The 22,157-nt window shown below is 40.7% G+C and overlaps 1 protein-coding gene across 1 annotated transcript in view; it reads left to right on the top strand.

Moving 5' to 3' along the window:
• The window catches only part of lekr1 (Leucine-, glutamate- and lysine-rich protein 1), a 104,638-nt gene that overhangs the window by 45,270 nt on the left and 37,211 nt on the right, over positions 1 to 22,157 (top strand). The window contains exons 4-6 of the mRNA XM_085370095.1: positions 10,615 to 10,692; positions 13,358 to 13,521; positions 21,138 to 21,219. Coding sequence (XP_085226221.1) covers positions 10,615 to 10,692; positions 13,358 to 13,521; positions 21,138 to 21,219 — 324 coding nt within the window. The remainder of the gene's footprint in view (positions 1 to 10,614; positions 10,693 to 13,357; positions 13,522 to 21,137; positions 21,220 to 22,157) is intronic.

The following is a 22,157-nucleotide window of genomic DNA, read 5'->3' as shown; positions in this document are numbered from 1 at the left end:
TGTTGATCTGACAGGATAGGAGATTTCTGTGTGTGTGTGTGTGTGTGTGTGTGTGTGTGTGTGTGTGTGTGTGTGTGTGTGTGTGTGTGTGTGTGTGTGTGTGTGTGTGTGTGTGTGTGAGTGCACATTCAGTGGGAGAACCTGACTGGTAGCGTTACAAAAATAACCAAAAAAGAAACCCCACCCCTTTACACAAGCTAAACCTAACCGAAAATGTCACCTGTCTGACCTCGAGTGTTTTTTGACGACACGTGTGTTTGAATGCGTGCGTGTGTCTGTGTAACAAGCGTGTGACAGAAAAAAGAAAGGTGAGAAAAACCGTCATGTGCGCAGTGCAATTAAACCTGGTTTTAAAATGTCACCTGCTACGCAAGTTCAAGCACAAACAAGCTGGAGATGTTTTGGTGTTGATGAGTAAAGATTAAAAAGATAGAAAGGGAAAGAGATAAGTGCCGTTTTTAGTTCATATTAGAAACCAGAAAAGCACGTCATATCCAGCTTTCGCCCAACGATGTCTCACATCATCTGTGGACTTCTACTTTTCATGTTCCTACAATCTACTTCTATCATTCAGATGAAGCCTGCAGCATTTTTATCGCTTGTCCTTGGGATCACATGCTGAGGCAATGTTCCACATTTTTATTGGCTCTAGTTTAAAAAAATAAACACATTTCGGTCTCACAATAAAAAGTAGCTCAAAGAGATCTACAGATGCATCACCAACAAAACCCAAAGCTGATTACAGTCAAAAGCCTTAAAAACAAACTTCAGCTTCTGTTACGTGCGATGTGCTTACTTAGTGACTGAGTTGGGGAAACTGCTACCGTGCATCGTTTGTGTTAGTCTTTATTTAGTTTAGTTGTGCTTGCCACACAAGCATACTCTTTGCCCCACATTTAGTGTGTTAAAGCTCACCTTAAGCACCTTATTTCAGTTGTAAGGTTTTTATCAGGACATGATAATGAAAAGATCATCTGGAACTACAATCTCAGATGATCAACAACAAGTGAGATTTATTAGTTTTAATTAATCGGCCCCAAAATGCAGAATCAATGGAGTCAGTCGGTTACCTTTAGCAGCAATAACGACGTAATTCTTTTCTGTGTGACTCAATCAGTGTCTTACATTGTTGTGGTGAGTGTTTTGTTTCGGACAGCTTTTCTTCATTGAAATTTTGTTAATGCGGTGCTCTGCTGGGTTGCTGGAAACCCTTCCACAAAAGCTATACTGGTCTTTTTCCAGTTGTACCTTCAAGAACTTTAACATTTAGCGTGATAGCTGAGCATTGTAGAGTCTGAGATGTAGCTCTTGGGTTGTTGCAGTTTCTCTGAGCATTGCACGGTTTGACTTTGAGATGAGTTTGCTGGGACCTCAATTCCTGGTAACTGTCTAGAGTGTTTTCCACTTGTGGATAATCTCTCACTGTAGAACGATTTATACTTCCATATGTTTGGAAATGGTCTTGTAACACTTTCCAGATTGTTAGGCAAAACGTCTGCTTTCATAGAGGTGCTCACAAATGCTGATGATTAGTTAATCAAGTTACATTTGATTAACATCGCTTTGCTATTAATTCTTGTGGAAGCGTTTCTTTTTAAGAGTTATTAACAACCAGTTGATTTTTCACTATGTCCTGATATGTAGAGCCTTAGAATTGAAAGAGTGTTTACTTTCTCTAATTCAGATTACAAACAGCTGATTGCAGCTTTATTAATGTTCAAAATTGAACCTTTAAGGGCAGTCTTATAGTCCAGAACACGTCCTTGATAGTCAGGAATGCTGAGCGGGCAGTCAAGGAGGCTATGTACGTGAAAAGACAATGACCATCTCTGAATCGAGGAGGGAGGCTAAGGGTACATCTTACACCATCTTACAATGCTATGATTGCAGCCATTCCCCAATTCTCTGTGAATGGTACTCATGGCCCCTGATTAATGATCAGTAGTCTTTGATCAATGGGCTTTGATCAGTGGTTGTCGATCAGTGGTCATGACAATTTGCATATTAATGATCAAGAAACTGACATTAAGTCATTATGCAATCAATGTACTGTTTATAAGATTGGGGAAACCTGCAGTCAGCTGAGAATGACGAAGTCACTTGGATGAGTGACAAAACGTTTCTCCCACGGAAAATGCTACGTCGAGATGAACAGAAGCTTTTCCTTAACTGGATGACTGAGCATGCATCAAGACTTATAGTTGTTACATATGATTTCTAAAGCAGATGCAAACCTTTTTATGTAACAAAGTTAATTCTTGTTGAAGTTTAGATTAAAATCACCATCTGGTGCCTGACTTCTGCGCAAAGCAACTGCAGTTCTACAAAAGAAACATTTACACTCTGTGATTGTTTGCCTAAAGAAAATCTAGCATTTTCAAGTCTGTTTGTACAGGGGGTTATGAAGAGAGGTTGGACCCAGTCAGGTGGTACACTAGTTTGTGTCACTTTGCTGATCTGAAAGAGTTAAGAGAACATAAGGGAACTGAAAAGTTCATCGCTATATTTGAGGCAAAAATAGATTTGAGGATGGCTCATACAAAGGGGTTCCCTTTGTATGAGTCACTGATGAATAGGTATGGACGGACAAAGGTTACTTCACTGAAGACAGGTTGATATTGCTTGTGTGCGAGCATTGAAAGGACTGTCTGGGGTTTTTTATGCTCTGCTTGCTTCTTCCTGGCTGACTTGTCTCATTCTTGATTCAAATACAGTGTTTTGATGTGAGTCTGTGTATACAGGGAGTGCAGAATTATTAGGCAAGTTGTATTTTTGAGGAATAATTTTATTATTGAACAACAACCATGTTCTCAATGAACCCAAAAAACTCATTAATATCAAAGCTGAATGTTTTTGGAAGTAGTTTTTAGTTTGTTTTTAGTTTTAGCTATTTTAGGGGGATATCTGTGTGTGCAGGTGACTATTACTGTGCATAATTATTAGGCAACTTAACAAAAAACAAATATATACCCATTTCAATTATTTATTTTTACCAGTGAAACCAATATAACATCTCCACATTCACAAATATACATTTCTGACATTCAAAAACAAAACAAAAACAAATCAGCGACCAATATAGTCACCTTTCTTTGCAAGGACACTCAAAAGCCTGCCATCCATGGATTCTGTCAGTGTTTTGATCTGTTCACCATCAACATTGCGTGCAGCAGCAACCACAGCCTCCCAGACACTGTTCAGAGAGGTGTACTGTTTTCCTTCCTTGTAAATCTCACATTTGATGATGGACCACAGGTTCTCAATGGGGTTCAGATCAGGTGAACAAGGAGGCCATGTCATTAGTTTTTCTTCTTTTATACCCTTTCTTGCCAGCCACGCTGTGGAGTACTTGGACGCGTGTGATGGAGCATTGTCCTGCATGAAAATCATGATTTTCTTGAAGGATGCAGACTTCTTCCTGTACCACTGCTTGAAGAAGGTGTCTTCCAGAAACTGGCAGTAGGACTGGGAGTTGAGCTTGACTCCATCCTCAACCCGAAAAGGCCCCACAAGCTCGTCTTTGATGATTCCAGCCCAAACCAGTACTCCACCTCCACCTTGCTGGCGTCTGAGTCGGACTGGAGCTCTCTGCCCTTTACCAATCCAGCCACGGGCCCATCCATCTGGCCCATCAAGACTCAGTCTCATTTCATCAGTCCATAAAACCTTAGAAAAACCAGTCTTGAGATATTTCTTGGCCCAGTCTTGACGTTTCAGCTTGTGTGTCTTGTTCAGTGGTGGTCGTCTTTCAGCCTTTCTTACCTTGGCCATGTCTCTGAGTATTGCACACCTTGTGCTTTTGGGCACTCCAGTGATGTTGCAGCTCTGAAATATGGCCAAACTGGTGGCAAGTGGCATCTTGGCAACTGCACGCTTGACTTTTCTCAGTTCATGGGCAGTTATTTTGCGCCTTGGTTTTTCCACACGCTTCTTGCGACCCTGTTGACTATTTTGAATGAAACGCTTGATTGTTCGATGATCACGCTTCAGAAGCTTTGCAATTTTGAGACTGCTGCATCCCTCTGCAAGATATCTCACTATTTTTGACTTTTCTGAGCCTGTCAAGTCCTTCTTTTGACCCATTTTGCCAAAGGAAAGGACGTTGCCTAATAATTATGCACACCTGATATAGGGTGTTGATGTCATTAGACCACACCCCTTCTCATTACAGAGATGCACATCACCTAATATGCTTAATTGGTAGTAGGCTTTGGAGCCTATACAGCTTGGAGTAAGACAACATGCATGAAGAGGATGATGTGGACAAAATACTCATTTGCCTAATAATTCTGCACTCCCTGTATGTCAGTGCCCAACTGCGTGTACAATGTATTTACCTTCCCCTGAGCCTGCGTGTATGCGGACAAGCCTGCATATACTTGTATGTACCTGCAATTGAGAGAATAATTACACTTCCACTCAGTAACAAAAATTAGACTTGGCAGTTATGAAGAATGAATCATAAACATGTGGGAGACGTGCACGCACACACATATTCTGTCTCACACATACACTCACTCTCTCCTCTCTCACACTCACTCACTCACTCACTCACACACACACACACACACACACACACACACACACAAACACACACACACATATATATACACACACACACACACACACACACACACACACACATATATATACACACACACACATATATATACACACACACACACACACACATATATATACACACACACACACACACACATATATATACACACACACACACACACACACACACACACACACACACATATATATATATATATATATGTGTGTGTGTGTGTGTGTGTGTATATATCTATATATATATATATCTATATATATATAGATATATATATGTAGATATATATATATAGATATATACACACACACACACACACTCCTGGGGCTGGATTACAATAATGATAAGACGACTTGCAGGTGGCAGAATGGGAGTGAAGGGGAGACAAATGATGGATGGCAAATAAAAAAGGAATCCATTTGTAACGAGGAAGTATTTTGTGGTAAATTAGTTATGTGCTCACTCATGTGGTTTTATTTCAATTCCTTGTTTCCAGTGGCAACCACAGAAACAATACACAAATCCACCGTTTGCCCACACATATGTGTTAGGTAATATGCCGAGCCGTAATGTACAGAGTCGAGAAGCGCTCGCAGCCAGCATGTGAGGTATTAGCAGCGATCCAAGCTGAGGTTCACATTACCACATCAAACAGTCTCTCTGTGGCTCTGCTTTGTCTGTGCTGTGTACATATTAGTTACACATTAGAGCTCTCAACTTTAGAGGACCTTTGTGCGGCTCTAACGTGGGCTTCAATTTATTGTGGGGCTCATGACAACACAATAAACAAAAAACAACTATATTACTGTGCGTTTCCTTGTGTCTGCGGCGCAGCCTCCTTCGCACAGACACACAATATGACAAGTTTATCTGGTAATCAACAAATCCTTGTTGAAGCAGTAGCATAGCAACACACACACACAAGTGAAACAAAGGGATGCTGTTTTGTAGAACTGAAATATACAAGCTGGAAAAACAAATGCATTTTCATTTCCTATGAGTTAATTCTATTAGCTTCAAAATGATGTACTTGATTTGTGATTTCTACTTGTGTGTTTGTGCGTGTGTGAGAGACTGTGTGTGTGACTCAATGTGTGAGTGCATATGAGAGTGTTTTGATGATAGCAATCACTGTTATGGCGTCCCTGACATGGTTACCAGATAAACGGAAAGCAAAATATATACGGACAGGTGTTCACACACATACATACACACAGCCTTTTCCAGTAAGGGATTATGGTTAGCTGATAAAGTATTGATAGAAGCTGATTGACAGACCTTATTAAAGAGCTGTTAGTTATTACTGAAGCATTTACCTGGCTGCTGACAGGACACTGTTGTGTTTTTTAGCTTTAAAAACGTGGAAAAGCTGAAAATGAATTGCGTGTGTGACTTTGTGTGTGTTACACTCCTTTTTTGCTCAAAGTAAAATGGCTTTGTGCTTTGAATGTCCTGCCATGCTGTTGATCAAAACAGTCTTTCAACTCACAAAAACACACAGTCACACACACACACAGACATGCAAACGCACACAGTGGGTGAACAGATGACACTTTGATATGGGAAAGCTTTTATGTCACTTTCAGTGACGACAGAAAATACCACTTACGCAGATAAAGTAAATATGAGGCCAAATCCACTCTGACATGCACTCATTTCACCTCGGCCGCTGTCAAAAGGCCTGCAGCCCTAAGTTCTGGAAAATTCATTTGAAAATTATGGCTCTAATCTGATTAACTCTTGTGGTTAAACAGGGGATCACACCAGATTATTTTGTCTTTTTTTATTCCGTTGTGAGGACATCAGTGATGATTAGCTTGAAAACAAAGGTTGAGCTTGTAGAAAAAGGACAGCAGATAAAACAGCAAATGTAATAATCACACAATTCACCCGTCAAACAAAAGAGGCAGTGAAAAATGATAAAAGTCTGGCCAAAGGTCATAGATATCGCAATTACACGTTTCACTGAAATCAGGGTTGAAAAGACAAAGTGACTGTGAACATTTTGTACAGTCAGCCGCTGAAAATAAGCCTGCTGGATTATAAGTTTAGCTTTGTGATGCTGCCCTTCAAACAAACCTCCAAAAACACAGAGGAGCGCAAACTTGTAAACTGTCTGACACATACACGCCCCAAAACGGAAAACATTTGATTTGGTTGGACACGGTAACGCTGCGGCTGAGATCAGCATTGTTGATGTGTGTGGCTGACTGACTGTGTTTGGCGTGTCCTGTGAGTGTGCGTGACACGTCTCGATGATGCGCTTGATTTAGTCTGCCGGTTTGGGGTACTCTAATCCGCCACGCACTCGCTGGTACTACCTAGTTATTCCACTGACAGCTACTGCCTTGGGAACAGGAGCTGGAGCTCACGCATGCAAAGCACTCACAAATTTGTACACACAGGCAAAATTGGGACACACACACACTTCTTGAGGCACCGTTCATTCTGATCTCGCTTTGGGACTACTGGAGACAGATGGGTGAACAGTGGGAGTCTGGGCTGCCATCACTCCAAGAGCAAAGGCACGCAGGCATAAATACACACATTTTATATAGAAAGGATCACAGACTTGGTCAGAAAGTGGCACACATACAAACAGACGGGCTAAAATGCTCAAGGAAACGACTAACTCACACAATCTCACATACACACGCAACACGCTGGCTAAGCCACAGTCACACGCATACTTATTTACTTGTAAACACTGTCTCAGAATTAAACACTGCTTCTTCTTCTTCAAACACACACACACACACACACACACACACACACACACACACACACACGGGAAGAAACATGCATAGCTTCATCTATTCTCACACATCGAGAGAACAGTTAGCTTTTATTTGAAGAATTTTAAGCAGATATGTTACACAAGAGAACCAGAGCTGGTTTAATTGTGCGAGCAAAACATGAGCTTTCAGTTAGGTGATAACTGATTGCCTTTTTGATCAGAATCAGAATCGGCTTTATTGGCCAAGCAAGAGTGTATACAAGGAATTGGGCTCTGATTTTGTTGAGCTAAACACAATAAACAAACGTTCTCGTGTGTTTGCTGTCACAGGGGTGTTATCCTGGGCCAATCTGTACAATATGTACAGCACATCGGTACAAGCACATGTAGGGCTAACAATTCAATTACTTACAGAGTTTGATATATTTCAGATCAGTCTCCACCACAGATATCAGACAGTCCACATACAGCATACCTCATAACATATAGACATTTTAATAAGGAGAGATCATTATCCTTTTTCTTTTTTCTTCTTCTATGTGTTACTCCATTTCACCACTTAGAGAATCATGAGTATTGACGTGTCTTTCTCATCTAGTTCACCTCATAAAGAAAATTTTCCCACCAAAGCACAAAAGCATGGAAGAGGATTAGGGCCTATTATTACTGTATTATGCATTACTCACTATAAGTGTATAATTCAAAGGTTGTCCAAATAAATTGGGTGGGGTTCATCTTTCATGATGCACTGCTCAAAGTTTGACCCTGCGTGCCTGTATATTATCAATAGCACTCACTCTTTCCCATTACCACACCCATAGCTTGGTAATAAACAATAAAGCAAGTAAAGGTCATTATATTACTGTAAAAGACATACTGGGCAGTATGTAGTTGCTTACTTTTACTTCTAATAGCGGTAAATGTCCCCTAAACAAAGATAATGTTGATGTATAAATTCATCTCTTCCCAGAGATTTTCTTTGCACAGGGTCTCTAAACAGCTTATTTCACCTTTGTTTCTAGAGTAGAAAAATCCCCTGCCGAGTTCATAACATGTCACTCAAATTGCACTTCTTGATTAAGCTTCATGATTATTGTCTGTCTGGTTTTGTCTAGTCTGCCATGCATAACTCTGAGTGCTTATTATGTTTATTCTTCCTGCTCTCAGTGGTTATTTGCGGTGTTTTAGGAAAGAACAGGATGTTTTGTTCCTGCTTCCTAACTGTCCAGGTCACACAGTCTCACTCATTATGGGTCTCTGATTGGGGTTGATTACAGAAACATGTCAGATTTGATTGCTTCTGTCTGGGAAATGTACGATGAGAGACGTGTTCAGGAGTAGTCGAGAACATATCATAACCTTTAGCTTCCTCGTGTCTTTTTTTTTTTAACCAAACTGTGGAAGCATTACTGATAACAGAGCAGATTTTTTTTGATGTTGTTGTTTTTTTTTACTTTTTTAATGTGTAAATACAAAGTTGTTCAAGTGCAGCCATTGTTAGACGTGTAAAACTATTCATTCCACTCAGCACAGCGCGTTCACTGAGTACCTGCTTCAGCTAAAGAACGGGTATCCACATATGCACATACTTTGGCAAGTTCTTGCAAATGTTACGTTTACACATTTCATCTTACACTTTGATAGATATCTATGCATGTGTATAGGCATGCATTATAAGTGAAGGTATAAGCGGCGCCCTGCAGCAAATGCTTTTAACCTTGGCTAATATCTGTCTGCAGCAGCTTATTGGCAGTAAAATGTGTTAGCATTTTACCTTAATACTGTGAAATAGAAGACTTTACATAATGTAAAATGACAGGGACATATTTTTGATCAGTAAACAATCAGCCTCTTACTCAGTAAAATAAACAAGTCCCAACAGCTGGGTTACACCTCACAGGACTGTTGCTAATAATCCAAAAATTATTAGATGTCAGCTTACAAACTTGTGCGTGACAGCTCACCTGTAGAAAAGTACACAATGTCATCTACTCTCATATCCTGATTGATCCCATCTCCATGTCATCAGTAAATTATAGTTGTAAGCCATTAATGAAGTGGCTCTTCTCACTTTAAAAGGAGATGGATGCTGCCTTTGTTTGACGCTGTTACTGTCTATCACAGCCGTTCATCCATCCATTCTCACAGGCCACACTGGGAGCGTTGCCACGGCTAAAATAGAGACACAGACAACCACAAACTCACATCCTAGCACAGGCCAGCTCCACCTACAGAGACACAGGACACTGACCAAGAGATAAACCAAAGCTGCTGGAAGTTTATGCATGAAAGGCACTTGTAGTTAGTCATTTTTAAAGAATTCTTGGGAGGTAATTAGATGAATCACCATGATCACACCAAAAACACACCTGGAGCTGTGGCTAGAAGTTCCTCATGGGATAATATTTCATCTAATCCAACTGTCCCTTGGTCGTATTTCTGTATATGATATGGCCTACTTTCACTTCACTGTTAATGGCTCTGTCACAGTTTGAGTAAAAGTAGGACAGGAACCTGCTTGTGAGTACCTGCGACTTTTTGCTGCTGGAGACTGATTGCAAGTAGTTGCAGATTGAGGTTGCAACACCCTCAACCTCTGGACAACCACTTTTGATTGCAAGGTTATTGCACAGGTTGTCTGGTGGGAGGCAATTGGTCTGCTTACTATTGTGACACACAATAGTATACCTACAAAGGCAGATTTCTAACACATCAGATTGCACTCAGTTTGAGCCAGTTTGTACCACTGAGCACAATTCATGTGCAGTTCCTCTTTTTAATAAGGTACTTGATTCAACTAGATGACAACTGGTTGTGTTTTGTTTATATTTTTATATAAAATGAAGGTTGCCAATCGCCTATAACATTTTGCAGTTAAATCATTATCCTGCAGCAACTTTGTTACTATTGTGAAGGAATTTTTGTTTAAGTCTATGAGGCTCTGAGCGTAAGAAGATAGTCTGAGTTTCAGTTCACATGTGAATTTCTGTGTGTGTTAACACCAACAGAATTGCAATTTTTTTAACTTATCTCAGTTAACCATGAATCATCAACAAGTTACATATAATTGCGAACTTGACCCCATGCAGTTACAAACTGATAGCAGACTGCCATTTTATTGTAATTTTATTGCGATCTTGGTGCACAGTCTTTTTGAAGACAGCAATAATACACCAATAAGTTCATTGCACATAGTCACAATAATTGTTGCCATCGATCACTACTTGAATGGGAACATTTTTCAGGGAAGTCTCATTAAAATGACAGATTTTCTGTAATTCTGTACTTTTTTCCTCTACAGACTGGCAATAACAGCTGCCAAGAAAGAGGAGGCAGAGCAGATACTTGGGAAAGAGAAGCAGCAAGTTGAAATTCACAGGTAAATTTATGACCAGGAAAAAGTAAAATGGCATGCGCATGGGGGAATACAGTTATGTGTTAAGGATTTTGTAAAGAAGCCAAAAACAGCTTGAAAGTTTCATTTTCACCCTGTTGGCGTGCGCCACCCAGCTTGGCTGTTTAGTTCTGGACAAATTTCATGACAGGGAAGTCCAGGGTAGATGGGAAACAACTGTGTGAGATGATAGCAGGAGGACAATAAAATAGAGAGTGGGAAAACAGAAGAGAGAAGGTTAATTCAGTTGACCCAGTGGTTAATTCCAGGAAATAGAAAAAGAGGATGGAAAAGACATGAGCAGCTAATACCAGGACAGAAGCAGATGAAAGAGGTGAAGAGGTAGAGAGTAGGAGAAAGGATATGAGAAATACCGAAAGCTGCTAAATGAGTAAACCAGTATGGGGAACGAACATGTGCAGTCTCTTTCTCTGAGTCTCAAGTTTTCCACTGTTTTAGGACTTATCACCAATGACAGATCTGGCTCATATCTGTTCCTCCATTCGGTCCTGTCAGCTTCGTGATTTATGTCATCTGACATTATAAAACTGGCTCTCGTGACAAGCAGTGCCCGTACTCCCCTCACCCTGCACGCACACATGAACACTCTGAGGCACTGCCGACCAGCTCAAGGTCTGCCCTCTCGTCCCGTCTTGTCTCGTTTCGTCAGAGACTCTGTTAATTTTTTTTATCACCTTAAACCACAAACCCCAAATAAGCAAAAACAACCACTCAGCCCCGCAGAGCTCTCAAAAACAGTCCCATCATATTGCTCGTAAAACCCAGCCATGCTCATAATGTTAGCTTGTTACTGTGTATGTCTACCTGTGTGCGCCTCCATGTGTGTTCCTGTGTCTGGATTGTGTGCTTCCACATCTATGAGTATGCAGGAAAATAGGAAACTGTCCGGCGTCCTCTCACCCACAAAAGTGGGCTCGGAATAACAGAATGTTCTATTCCATTGCTCTAGTTTTCCATGCTTTACATTGGTCTGTGTGTCTGCCTGAGTTTGTGTGCGCATGTGTGTGTTTGTATCCGAATGCAGATGTGAGTGAGGGCTAGTGATCTTTCATGTTTCTCAAAGTGCTTTTCGTCTGAACATATTTCTTTAAGAGTGAGAGAGATTTTGGTGAGGAAGAAGGCAGAACACCAAAAAACACTTTGTTTTTTTGTGGTTTTTATCCTCAGTCGCCTGCTGTCATTTATTTAGCTTCTGATTTTTGAAACTTTTACATTTCTCCATTATTTTCCTACTAATTTATTACCTGCCCTACATTGCCTACATCTGTAGTGACAAAGCGAGACCAAAGAATTTAAGCAATGTTCAGTCCATGAGTCAAAATTTAGGAGAAATCTATTTGCACTCTGCCTCGATTTCCTCCTTTCTGTATATATTGTCTGCATCTCCTTCTATTCTTTGTCGTGTCCTCACTTGTTATGGGTGTAGCTTCTGTCTTTCTAGTTTCCAGACAGACTGCCAGCCCTGTTATACTTTTGCTTTTGTTTTCATGATATTTTACCAGCAAAAAAGCTGCAATTCTAAGTTTATCTCTGTCTGCTGAATCCTGCACTCTGGGTCCACTTTCTGCCTGTCACACGCTCCATTTCACATGACACTTTAAGATAAACGTAGCTCTTTTTTTCACACAAATTATTGTTTTATCCTATCAAATTAAGAATGCCCACATGTGCCCACATGTGCTGCCTAGCTCTTAGTGGGAGCTAGGCAGCACCAGCCAGGTTAACATTTGGTGTGAGCTTTACTGACCTCTCAAAGTTCCTCGTAAAGTGTTGGTAAGTGTCGTTAGCAGTGTGCCAACTAGAGGGGGTGAAAATGGTACTATTGTTATTGATACTGCTGCAATTGAGTGTCTTGACTTGTATAATAGCAATTTTTAGTATTGATTAGTATCTTTTTTTTTTTAATCCCTACCAGTCAGCCTAAATTGTATCTCCCTGGAGCAAGTGTAGAAGGTTTCTAGTAACTGATAGCATACAGTATTGTTAGGAATATCAGATGAATGAGAGAAGAAGATTTAGCTAAGATCTCTTACTGAACTGGAACAGACAAAGTTGCTAATAATGGACTAACATCACTTTAACTTTACCTCTAAGACATCACCCCAATGTTCAAAGGCATCTGAATAGTTGTTTTAAACACTTTAAAAATGAAACTAGAATTTCTTAGTTTCAACATTTGTTTTGCTGTTTTATACTATTTTCAATTAAAATTAATGTTTACATAATGTGTAATTGATATTTTCTTTTACAGTTTTCTTTCAAAAATTTTACATCTGGTTTTCACAGTATGTTATTTGTTTCACACCAGAACAACGCCACACTTTGCTTCTCTCTTCATCACATTGATAAACTCCAGTGGAGTAACAGCCTTAGTATTTGTAAAGGAGAGGGAGAAAGAATTTCCACTCTTAGTTTGCAATACAAAACAATGATCTTTCCAGGCGGCACCATTAAAAGTTAATGTGTGATTCGCACACAGTACTCTATTTAGAGGTTCAGATATTATAACCAAATGTGTCAAAGCAATGAAGTATTGTAAATTTATTTTTTAAAAATCAAAGGCTTTTCTGGAAATTGTAAAATCTAAACTATTTCAAGCTGTCAGTTTGTGTGTGTTTGTGTGTTTCAGAGGTGCTTGTGTGCAGCAGCATCAGGCCCTGCGAGCAACTCTGTCTTTGCTCCGCTCCTCTGGCAGCGCGCTCACAGATGTACGGGGTTTCCTCAGCCAACTGACAAGGGCCTGGCAGGCCTTCAGGTCTCAGATAATGCAGCACAACACACAGGTGTACTCAGGTAATACAGACTGTGCATGCACACACACACAACACACACACACTAGTTCAAAGGAGTGTAAGAGAAACAAAGGTTTATATATATGAGAGTCATTTACAGCACAGTAAAGCAGTGCATGTGTTTTTGTAGAGTGCTAAAGTGGACATGAAAGAGGCAGAAAGAGTTGAGCAAATAATCTCTCAACAGGAATAAATATTAGTTTAACTGTGCCGTCAACTCTTTTAGTTCTGAGAGCAGCTCCCACAATGAATGGATCGCAATATGTGTGCGTGTCTGTGTGTTTATAGTTAATACACAAACTCTAACAATCTTTAAAGAGAGGTTAGACAGGATGAAATGTGTGTGCACGTCTTTATGGGTTCATGTGCCTAAAGTCTGTAAACCGATGAACCTCCTACGATAAAATTTAAATAGATGTAAGCAAGTGAAGCAAGATTGCAGGCAGGCATGTGTTTGTGCGTTTTGTGTGTGTTCTGCACTGACAGTAAATGCCTGAAGGAGAGTTAACCTCCGGCTCACCTCATGGGTGGGTCGTTTTCTCTGTGCTGCACGTTCCAAACAGCTGCGAAGTGTAAGCGTGTATGTGTGTGTTTATAGCGGAGAGCAAAAAGAGAGAAGGGGTTTGATGCAGGAAGTCAAAGAAAGTGGTCTACTGTCTGTATTGCTGTCGTGTGAGTGTGTTTGCTCAGTGACGTGTTCGTGAAAACAGCTGCTGCACGAACCAACGGATATAATAAACTACACACTGAAGAATGCACGCACTGAGACACAAACACCCCCATGTGGGCTCGTATACACAGTACATATGTTCAATGAAAGCAAATCTTCTGTAAAACAAATATAGAAACCTAATGTCGACGAGGCATTCTCTATTTGTTTTTCTCATCTTTAAAAACAATTCGGCATCTGGGTTTCTGAATATACCAATGCTGCAATTTTATACTTTGTACACAGGCTTACAGACGGGCCGGCCCCTCCCAGGGAAACTTTGTTTGCTAGGCAAAGACATGCGTATTTACTAGCTGGTTGCTGGAGGTTGTTGAATGTCGTCATGTGAAATCAGCTGCAAAGAAGGTGCTGCCAATGATAGCAGATGGCTCCCCCTCCCTGAGTCTTGTACTGCCGGATGGTTCTTGCTGTAAAAAGGGAGGTTTTTCTTCCCAAGTGCTTTCTCATAAGGGGTCATCTGATTGTTGGTGTTTTCTCTTAACTTATCAAATAAAGTGGCTTGAGGCAACTGTTGTGGTGATTTGGCGCTATATAAATAAAACTGAATTGAAAGTAGTTGCTGTACCAGTAATTGGCAACTCTATTTCTCCAAGCAGCCAGTGGTCGTCAGGGGATGCCCAACTGGTCTCTAGACCTGTATGACTGCGACTTCAGCAATCGATTTCACAGACAGTCAGCAACAAATCAGCAACTGGTATGGGGGGGGTGTAGTTATACATATGAGTGTCGGTTCAGTTTACTGACTAAAGTTCACCAGTTGCTGTATGTTTTGGTTTTGTGTAGTTTAAATTTAAGACTAGTATTGTGTCTTTTGTGTGTTGTTACGAAAGCTCAAAATAGGTTACCATGCTGCGCATTATAGTCAAGCTGATAATGTGCATAAGAAAGGCTTTTAACATCTTTATCTGCAACGTTTGATTGACAAGCAAAAATCCCATAATTATTCAGCTAGTTCTGGCTCGTTCCAACACCAGCTGGTTAATCAGTGACATGTTTTTAGCCCTACTGTGATACAATTACTGTAATTTCAAAACTGAACCACAAACCCTTTGCCAGTCACCTGAATGCGACTGCAAACTGATATGGGCGTTTGTCGGCTTTTAAACTGTGCTACTTGTCTGTCAGCATTCTGTGGTTAGCGCCGAACAGCAGACGAGCGGAGCAGGTGAGGTGGGGAAGAAGGAGCAGAGGGAAACATAAGGAGGTTGCCCAATGTGAATAGATAAATGTGGTTTATGGTTAGGTGGAAGAGAGGAGGGAGGAGAAGCCTTGAGGGGTGTGGAATTTTACAGAGAAACCAAGATAGAGACACACGGTGAGATTGGAGGAAGAGGAAGACGCGATTAATCCAACTTTACTTTTGTGCAAATGTCAGCAGTTGACTTGTATGACTTGACAGTTAGAGGCGATGGACCCAGAGGTTTGAATGTGTGGGATTTTGGTGGAAACAGACTCGAGTGTCATGTGACTAAGCGTGACTAAAGCCACACAAATGTGCGTGCGTGCTTGTGAGCATGTGTGCGGGTGTGTGTGACCGATCCGTGAACCACATATATCTGCCAACACCGTGGGCCATCCCAACACTCTATAGTATCTATTTCCCTGGGAGCCAACTTTCTACGTGTGTGAGTTGATACCGATAGGAGGAATATAAAAATATCAAATATATGTTCACACAGCTTAGCAAATACTGCCTCCACATCTCTCTGTTTCCATTTCTCAGTCGCTCCAAAGCATTTTAATGTAAACATGGATACGAATTGTATTGGGGTATAATCAGCTAAAAGTTTATGAATTCCTGTAGGGAGGTATTCAGGTATAGCTGGTTTCTAAAAGACAACTGCAATGCAGTAATAAGCCGTTATTACTGAGCAATTTTCACTTCATAGCACTTACTTTCTCTGAGAACGTGTAGTGCATTCCTTGGTGTTCTAGTTAGGTAAAAAAAATTTCGAGGTAGGAACAGTAAACTCCTTCAGGGGTCTGCTGTGCAGCACTTCAATCAGATTTTTTCCCCTGAAGCTGCTGTGGTTCAGAAGGTGGTATGCTTTCATTATGCATAATAAACTAGGCAGACACACAAAAATGCATGTGGTATGCTTGAGAATGTGATGTTATAGTAATGTAGACTCCAGTGTGTAAAAATTCCAGTGTGTGCGTGTGTAACTGTAAAGGTAGCTCCAATTTTGCAGGGTCTTAATGTTGCCTTGGCTCCTGTAGTGTAGGTTACTGTAACCTAGCTACGTTATGGGAGTCGGCTAGAGTTATTAGTGCGTTGCTTGTTTCAGTCCATCCACAGCTTTAGCCTCAGGCTGCGGCAGTTGCTGCGTGTTTGCAAAAGCAGTTGTAAACTGCTGTTTATGTAAATCACATGTAAAAGATGTTGATGCTTTGCCAAAGATAATCTGTAGTTTGAAACATCCTTAGTGTGAACCCCCCCTTTTATCTCCCTCTGAAGGGAGCGGGCTTGCAATCGGTTTCATTTGGTTGCTTGTCTGCCTGTTTGTTAGCAGTCGAGCATTTTAAGATATCATTTGTCAAATTGCTGATTTAATTTTGGTGAAAATCGCTTCCAGGTCAAGATCACAACAAATGTCTAAATCAGTTAAAACTTACTATGTTGCCCACATTTTTTTATGGATTGTTTTCAAAGTTCACAACAATATACTCGGCCTTGGGAGACTAATTTCAAAAAACCATAATCAAGCAATATGTCATGTGGCATGGAGAGATGTGGGTAACGTGCATACGATGCCTTATGACCCACAAAGCAAACTGAAATCATCATATTGCCATAAAAACATCATAAATAAAAATCAAAGTTTTAGTTTAGCCCCTGCACTCTCTCAGTGATTTACCACATCAGTTTATTCTGCAGTTAGATTAGTCAAACTGTAGCTTTGTTTTTTGTCCTGTAACATATTTTTCCCTCCATGGAGTAAATCTTATTCTTGGTGTTTTTAGAGTGCTTTGAGTTCATAGCGTTGTGTTTGTGGTCATAAGAGTTCTTATGTTTTCTGGACTGACTTTCTGATCTCCCCTGGTATTGGGTTTGAATTATTTGCAGAGCTGTACTCACTCAAAGAAAATCTTGGTCAGCTGAAATGTCCCAACACTTCAACCAATGCGTTTTTCACAGGGAGGCGTTACCTCAACATTAAAGCTACCGCAGTGTGTGGTGCGCACTCTACCTCCAAGCCATATTACAGCAAATGAATAATAATTAGGTATAAAAAGCCAGTATACGCTCACTGAATGATTTGACCTCATCACTTTATACTTAAATGTTAGCAGCAGACTCCGAAGTGACCCGTGCCCACCTGCCAATATTGATGCAATTTTCTGAAATTAGAAATATATCAGCTGTTGATCTGAACAGGACAGTTGAGTGTAATGTTGACAGGCCTCATGTCCCAGGGGGAAAAACATAATCACGATATCATTTTTCCATTTAAATCAGAAGAGGCTTCAGATCCAGCTTGGTCTAAGGGTGGAGCTGCTGCTTCTCACAGAAGCTGTAGCTGGATGCAAATGTCATCTAAACCTATAATTAAACCAAACATATTGACATATGCCAATTCCATCATGTTGACACTCAAGCCTCAAGCCCTAAACACAGCCTAACAAAGACAAGTTAGTTCACTGCTCTTGGATGCTCTTCCTTGTTGGTTGTTGAGCTGTTATATGCAAACCGCCGCAAAGTTTCCAGTTGACTACTTGGCCATCTTACTTAACAGAATGGAGCCACATTAACGACTTCTTTGACATTGTTGTTTGCAGCCAAGCAAATGTCGAGAACACATAAACACTAAATACACTGGACCTGGCAGTTTGCGTTAGGTTGGCCGAGTCCAAAGTTGCTGAGGACTGAGGAGTTCTCACATCTTGTCTCGTCCTCCCTTTGCCAAAAATAACAAAACAAATGCTTTTCTTCCTAAACAAAACATCAATGATCGTCCAATCTGGAAGGATGTGGTCAGATGAGAACATATCGACCCAGCCCCACATAACTGGTCAATATGTCAAAGGGAAGAAGTTGTTTATTAAAGTATTGGCGTTCAAAAGCAGTCATGTACTGCTCTGTGGTGTATTATAGAGTAAAAAAAATGTTCTGTGACTGCAGCACAGCACAAAGTAAAGAAGCCCCAGTGACAATACAGCGAGGCTATTCTAAAATGTCTGTGGCCAGCTGCTAGTAAGTTGCTGTAATTTTTACAGCCACCTTGTTACACTGTGTGTGTCTTTTTGTTAGCAGCGAGGACACAATAGAAGGGCTGCGGAGAAAGTCAGACCAGCTGGTTCGCTGTCATCGCAAAACCTTTCTGCTCCATCAAGTATTTATACAGCTATTGCTGTTTGGACACGACTGCTGCTGCAGTGTTTATTTGCGAGTCTTTCTGTGCGTCTTTCTGTCGGGGCTCGTGTTTCAGTGTGTTTGCTGCTTTTCACGCACGCACTTCTTGCCTTTGCTGTGTGTGTGCGCGCGCGTGTCCTTCTGAGCGTGTAGCTGTGCCGCTTTAGCCTGGCAGACCTTGTCATGTCACAGTGACCAGAAAGCAATTACCAGTGTATTGCCAGTTGGAGAAGGACCTCCTACATTCCCCTTTTCCTGCTGAAAGAGCGAGCGAAAGAAAGGGGGAATGGAAGTTAGAGCCAAGATAAGAAACAAAGAGAAAAGGGTGAGAGGGAGAAAACGGAGACACAGAAAGAGAGGAAGCTGGATGAAAAAAAAAGACTGAGAGAAGAGAGACGGTGAAGTGAAAAGAGAGAAAACAAGAGAGGGAGAGAGCAAAGAAAACAAAGACGGGAGCAGGAGAATGTCAGGCTGACATTGGTTTGAGAGCTCTCCAGGCCTGCAGCCACGATACCCTGCCGTACAACGCATTATGTGGCAACGCAACAAAAATGCTATAGAGCTCCACTTCTCCGGCGTGATTTCAAAACATCATAAATAACTTGAACTCGATTATGTTTCTACACATTTCTTCATACTGCAGCAGTTATTACAACCTGCAGGAGTTGCTTTTTCATTTTTAAATTTTTGAATATGTAGTACTTATGTAATGTACTAAATTTCCTAATATTAAATTAGCTTTGCTTTAAAGGTGACTCTCATTGTTAACAATAAATAGCCACACACCACAAAAGAAATAACAATATAAGCTTTTTTATCATAGTTATCTGACAAATGTCAGAATTCATGTTTCTAGACAACCATAAAATTTCAGTTTATGCTTTTATTTCCAACTGATTATTGCAGAGCCACAGAACCTAACAGTAGTTCATGCTAATAGTCCTCACGGTTTAACTTGGTGAACAAAGCATTAAAAATCTACAGTTAAGTCCCAAAGTTTTGGTACAGTAACATTTCTTTTGTAGTTTTGAATAAATGGACAATTGACTGACAAGCAGTTTGTATTAGTTTAGACAACCTAACGTTACTTTAAATATAAAGATCATTTTTGACAGTTTTATGGAAGTCTTTTACAGTCAATTACTCCTTAAAGTCTTGAACTCATGATCACCAAATGCTGTGTTTCCTCCCTTGAGATGCTCTGCCAGGCCTTTACTTCAGCCGCCTCCTGTTACTGCTTGTTTGGGTGTCTCTCTGCGTTCAGTTTTGTCTTCGGTAATTCAAAAACATGCGCTATCTGGTGATAAAATGACTGACTTGGCCAATGAAGAATATCCCGTCTTTGCCTCGAGAAATTCTCGGGTTGCTTTTGCGGTACGCTTTGGATCATTATCCATTTGCACCGTGAAACTGAGTCTGATCAGTTTTGTAGCATTTCTCTGAATATGAGCTGAGAGTATTGCTCTATACACTTTACAGTTCGTCCTGCTGCTTCTATCAGCAGAACCATCATCGATAAACACCGGTGGCCCACTTCCACTGGCAGCTGTACATGCCCGTGCTTGCCGATTATGCAATTTATGATTGCAAGCCTTTGTCATTTTATACATATTTAGCTGAAGACGAGGGCTAGTATGCAAATATTTACACTTATGACAGCTACATGCACAGGGATTTTCCAGTGAAAACAGTGGCATGTTATTCACTATTCAGACTCGAAGCATAAATGCTTTTCTCTTGCATGAGAGCCACTCTTGCATGGAGAAAGAAGTCCAGCGCTGCAGTGTTACAAGCTGTTGGCCTGACAAAAGTCTAAATATCTCAGTCAGCCATTTCCTCCATGTCCGTTTTTAATACATGTATTCAGTGGCCTGGAAACCGGCAGAATAATGATTGCCCCCCATACCTGTGCAGCACACATCTAGATTAAGCCTTTGTTTAAAGATCCTTTCAAGATTCACGTTTCTCTGCTATTTTATTCTTGTTTTATTTTTTTAATCTAGTGATTTGGTTTTGTCTACATGCTGTATCGAACCACCAAGGTGGCAGTGAAGTAAAGAAGCAGCAGCAATACAGCAGCTCCTTGGCGTCAGACACACAACAACACAGGCTGCCCTACCATATCACTGTTTTACCACCCGAGTCCCAGCTTTCCTGTCAACACGTTCCCGTCTTTCGGCTCTCCCTCTCTTCCTCATGTTCAGCTCGTGGCTATGACTTTTTATTTTAACCAACCCTCGTGTATTTCTCACATCAGCTCTTGTTTATGATACACTACGAGCTTTATTTTGTGTTCTTCCTCCTCCACTTGTGTTTTTTCCTCATTATTACAAATGTCACATTTGCACAGTGTTTTATTTAATGTGAGCCGTCCTCCTTTGCTCAAGTCCAATGAACCATCTGATAGAAAACACGGCCCACTCCGTCGCTCTCATGTACCCCCGGATTGTCTTTATGCAGGATGACTTTTGTAAGCTTTTACCGCATCTTCATCGGATGAAGTAATCGTTTGTGTGTCTGTCTGTGTAAACAGCACTGAGTGAGGAGTTGAAGAATTCCAGCGTGGCGCTTCAGAACACGAGAGAAGAGAAAGAGTGCCTAAGTCAGCAGCTGATGTAAGTGTCTGCAGTATGTGGTAAAACAAACAAAACACACACACACAAACACGCACGCAAACACGTGCACCGATGTGGACGCAGGTGATCCGTGGTATTTGAAATATGCCGGGTAAAGAGCAGGTCACTGCAAGGCTTTTACTCTACACATAACTTCCCTCAGCCAAGTGCAGCCTCACTGACTCCACCCAGACCAGGAAATGCTCACTGTCTGCATACCAGGCTTGTCAGGTTGCAACACCAGAGGATTTTACTGTAAAGACTAAAACAAAGGTCTGCTCAGAGGATAAATACATGATATGTAGAAAATAGCTTTCTCAGGAGTGACTGTTTTTTTGTTTTTGTAGTCCATCCAGAAACTGGGTGTTGGTGTTTTATTTTAGTAACACAATCCATAGACGTCATTGACATAATGCTGTAGTTGTTACATTCTGACACTTTAAAATATGTCATATTGTACATTTATTTATTTTTTATTGCCATCACATATTTCTGTCTGTTTGCACATACACATACCTCAATTCCTCCACTTTCCTTTAGGAAAGCACTTTATTAATTGTGACTGTAGTTTTTAGCTTGTCTTTTTTAATAAATAAAAAAAATGCAACATTTTAATCAGACAAATAGCTAAAGCTGTACGTAATGTTATTATGTGGTGCTGTTGGAGGAGCTTTTTGATGAGCAGATGAGAACAAGTTGTGATTTTATGACTCAGGATGATAGTTGGCTCATATGCCGCTTTAGGCTTTCAAAAGTTGTTTTCTTTAAGAACATGAGGAACTGGGTCCAACTGTGCCAAACCCAGAGAAACTATGCAGTTCCTGCCAGTCTTCAGGTTTTGACAACTCTTGGGTTTATTGCGCTTCAGAGGAGTGTGAGTAAGATTGTTAATTTAGGTGAGATATATCATGTTCATCGTTTTACAGACAAAGTAAAGC

This window comes from Diplotaxodon limnothrissa, linkage group LG14 (assembly GCF_057381915.1).
Source record: "Diplotaxodon limnothrissa isolate DT_005_m linkage group LG14, D_limnothrissa_male_GT1.1, whole genome shotgun sequence".
In the NCBI taxonomy this organism is placed as follows: Eukaryota; Metazoa; Chordata; class Actinopteri; order Cichliformes; family Cichlidae; genus Diplotaxodon; species Diplotaxodon limnothrissa.
Note: the sequence above shows the minus strand (reverse complement) of the source record. Positions and strands in the feature narration are given on the sequence as shown.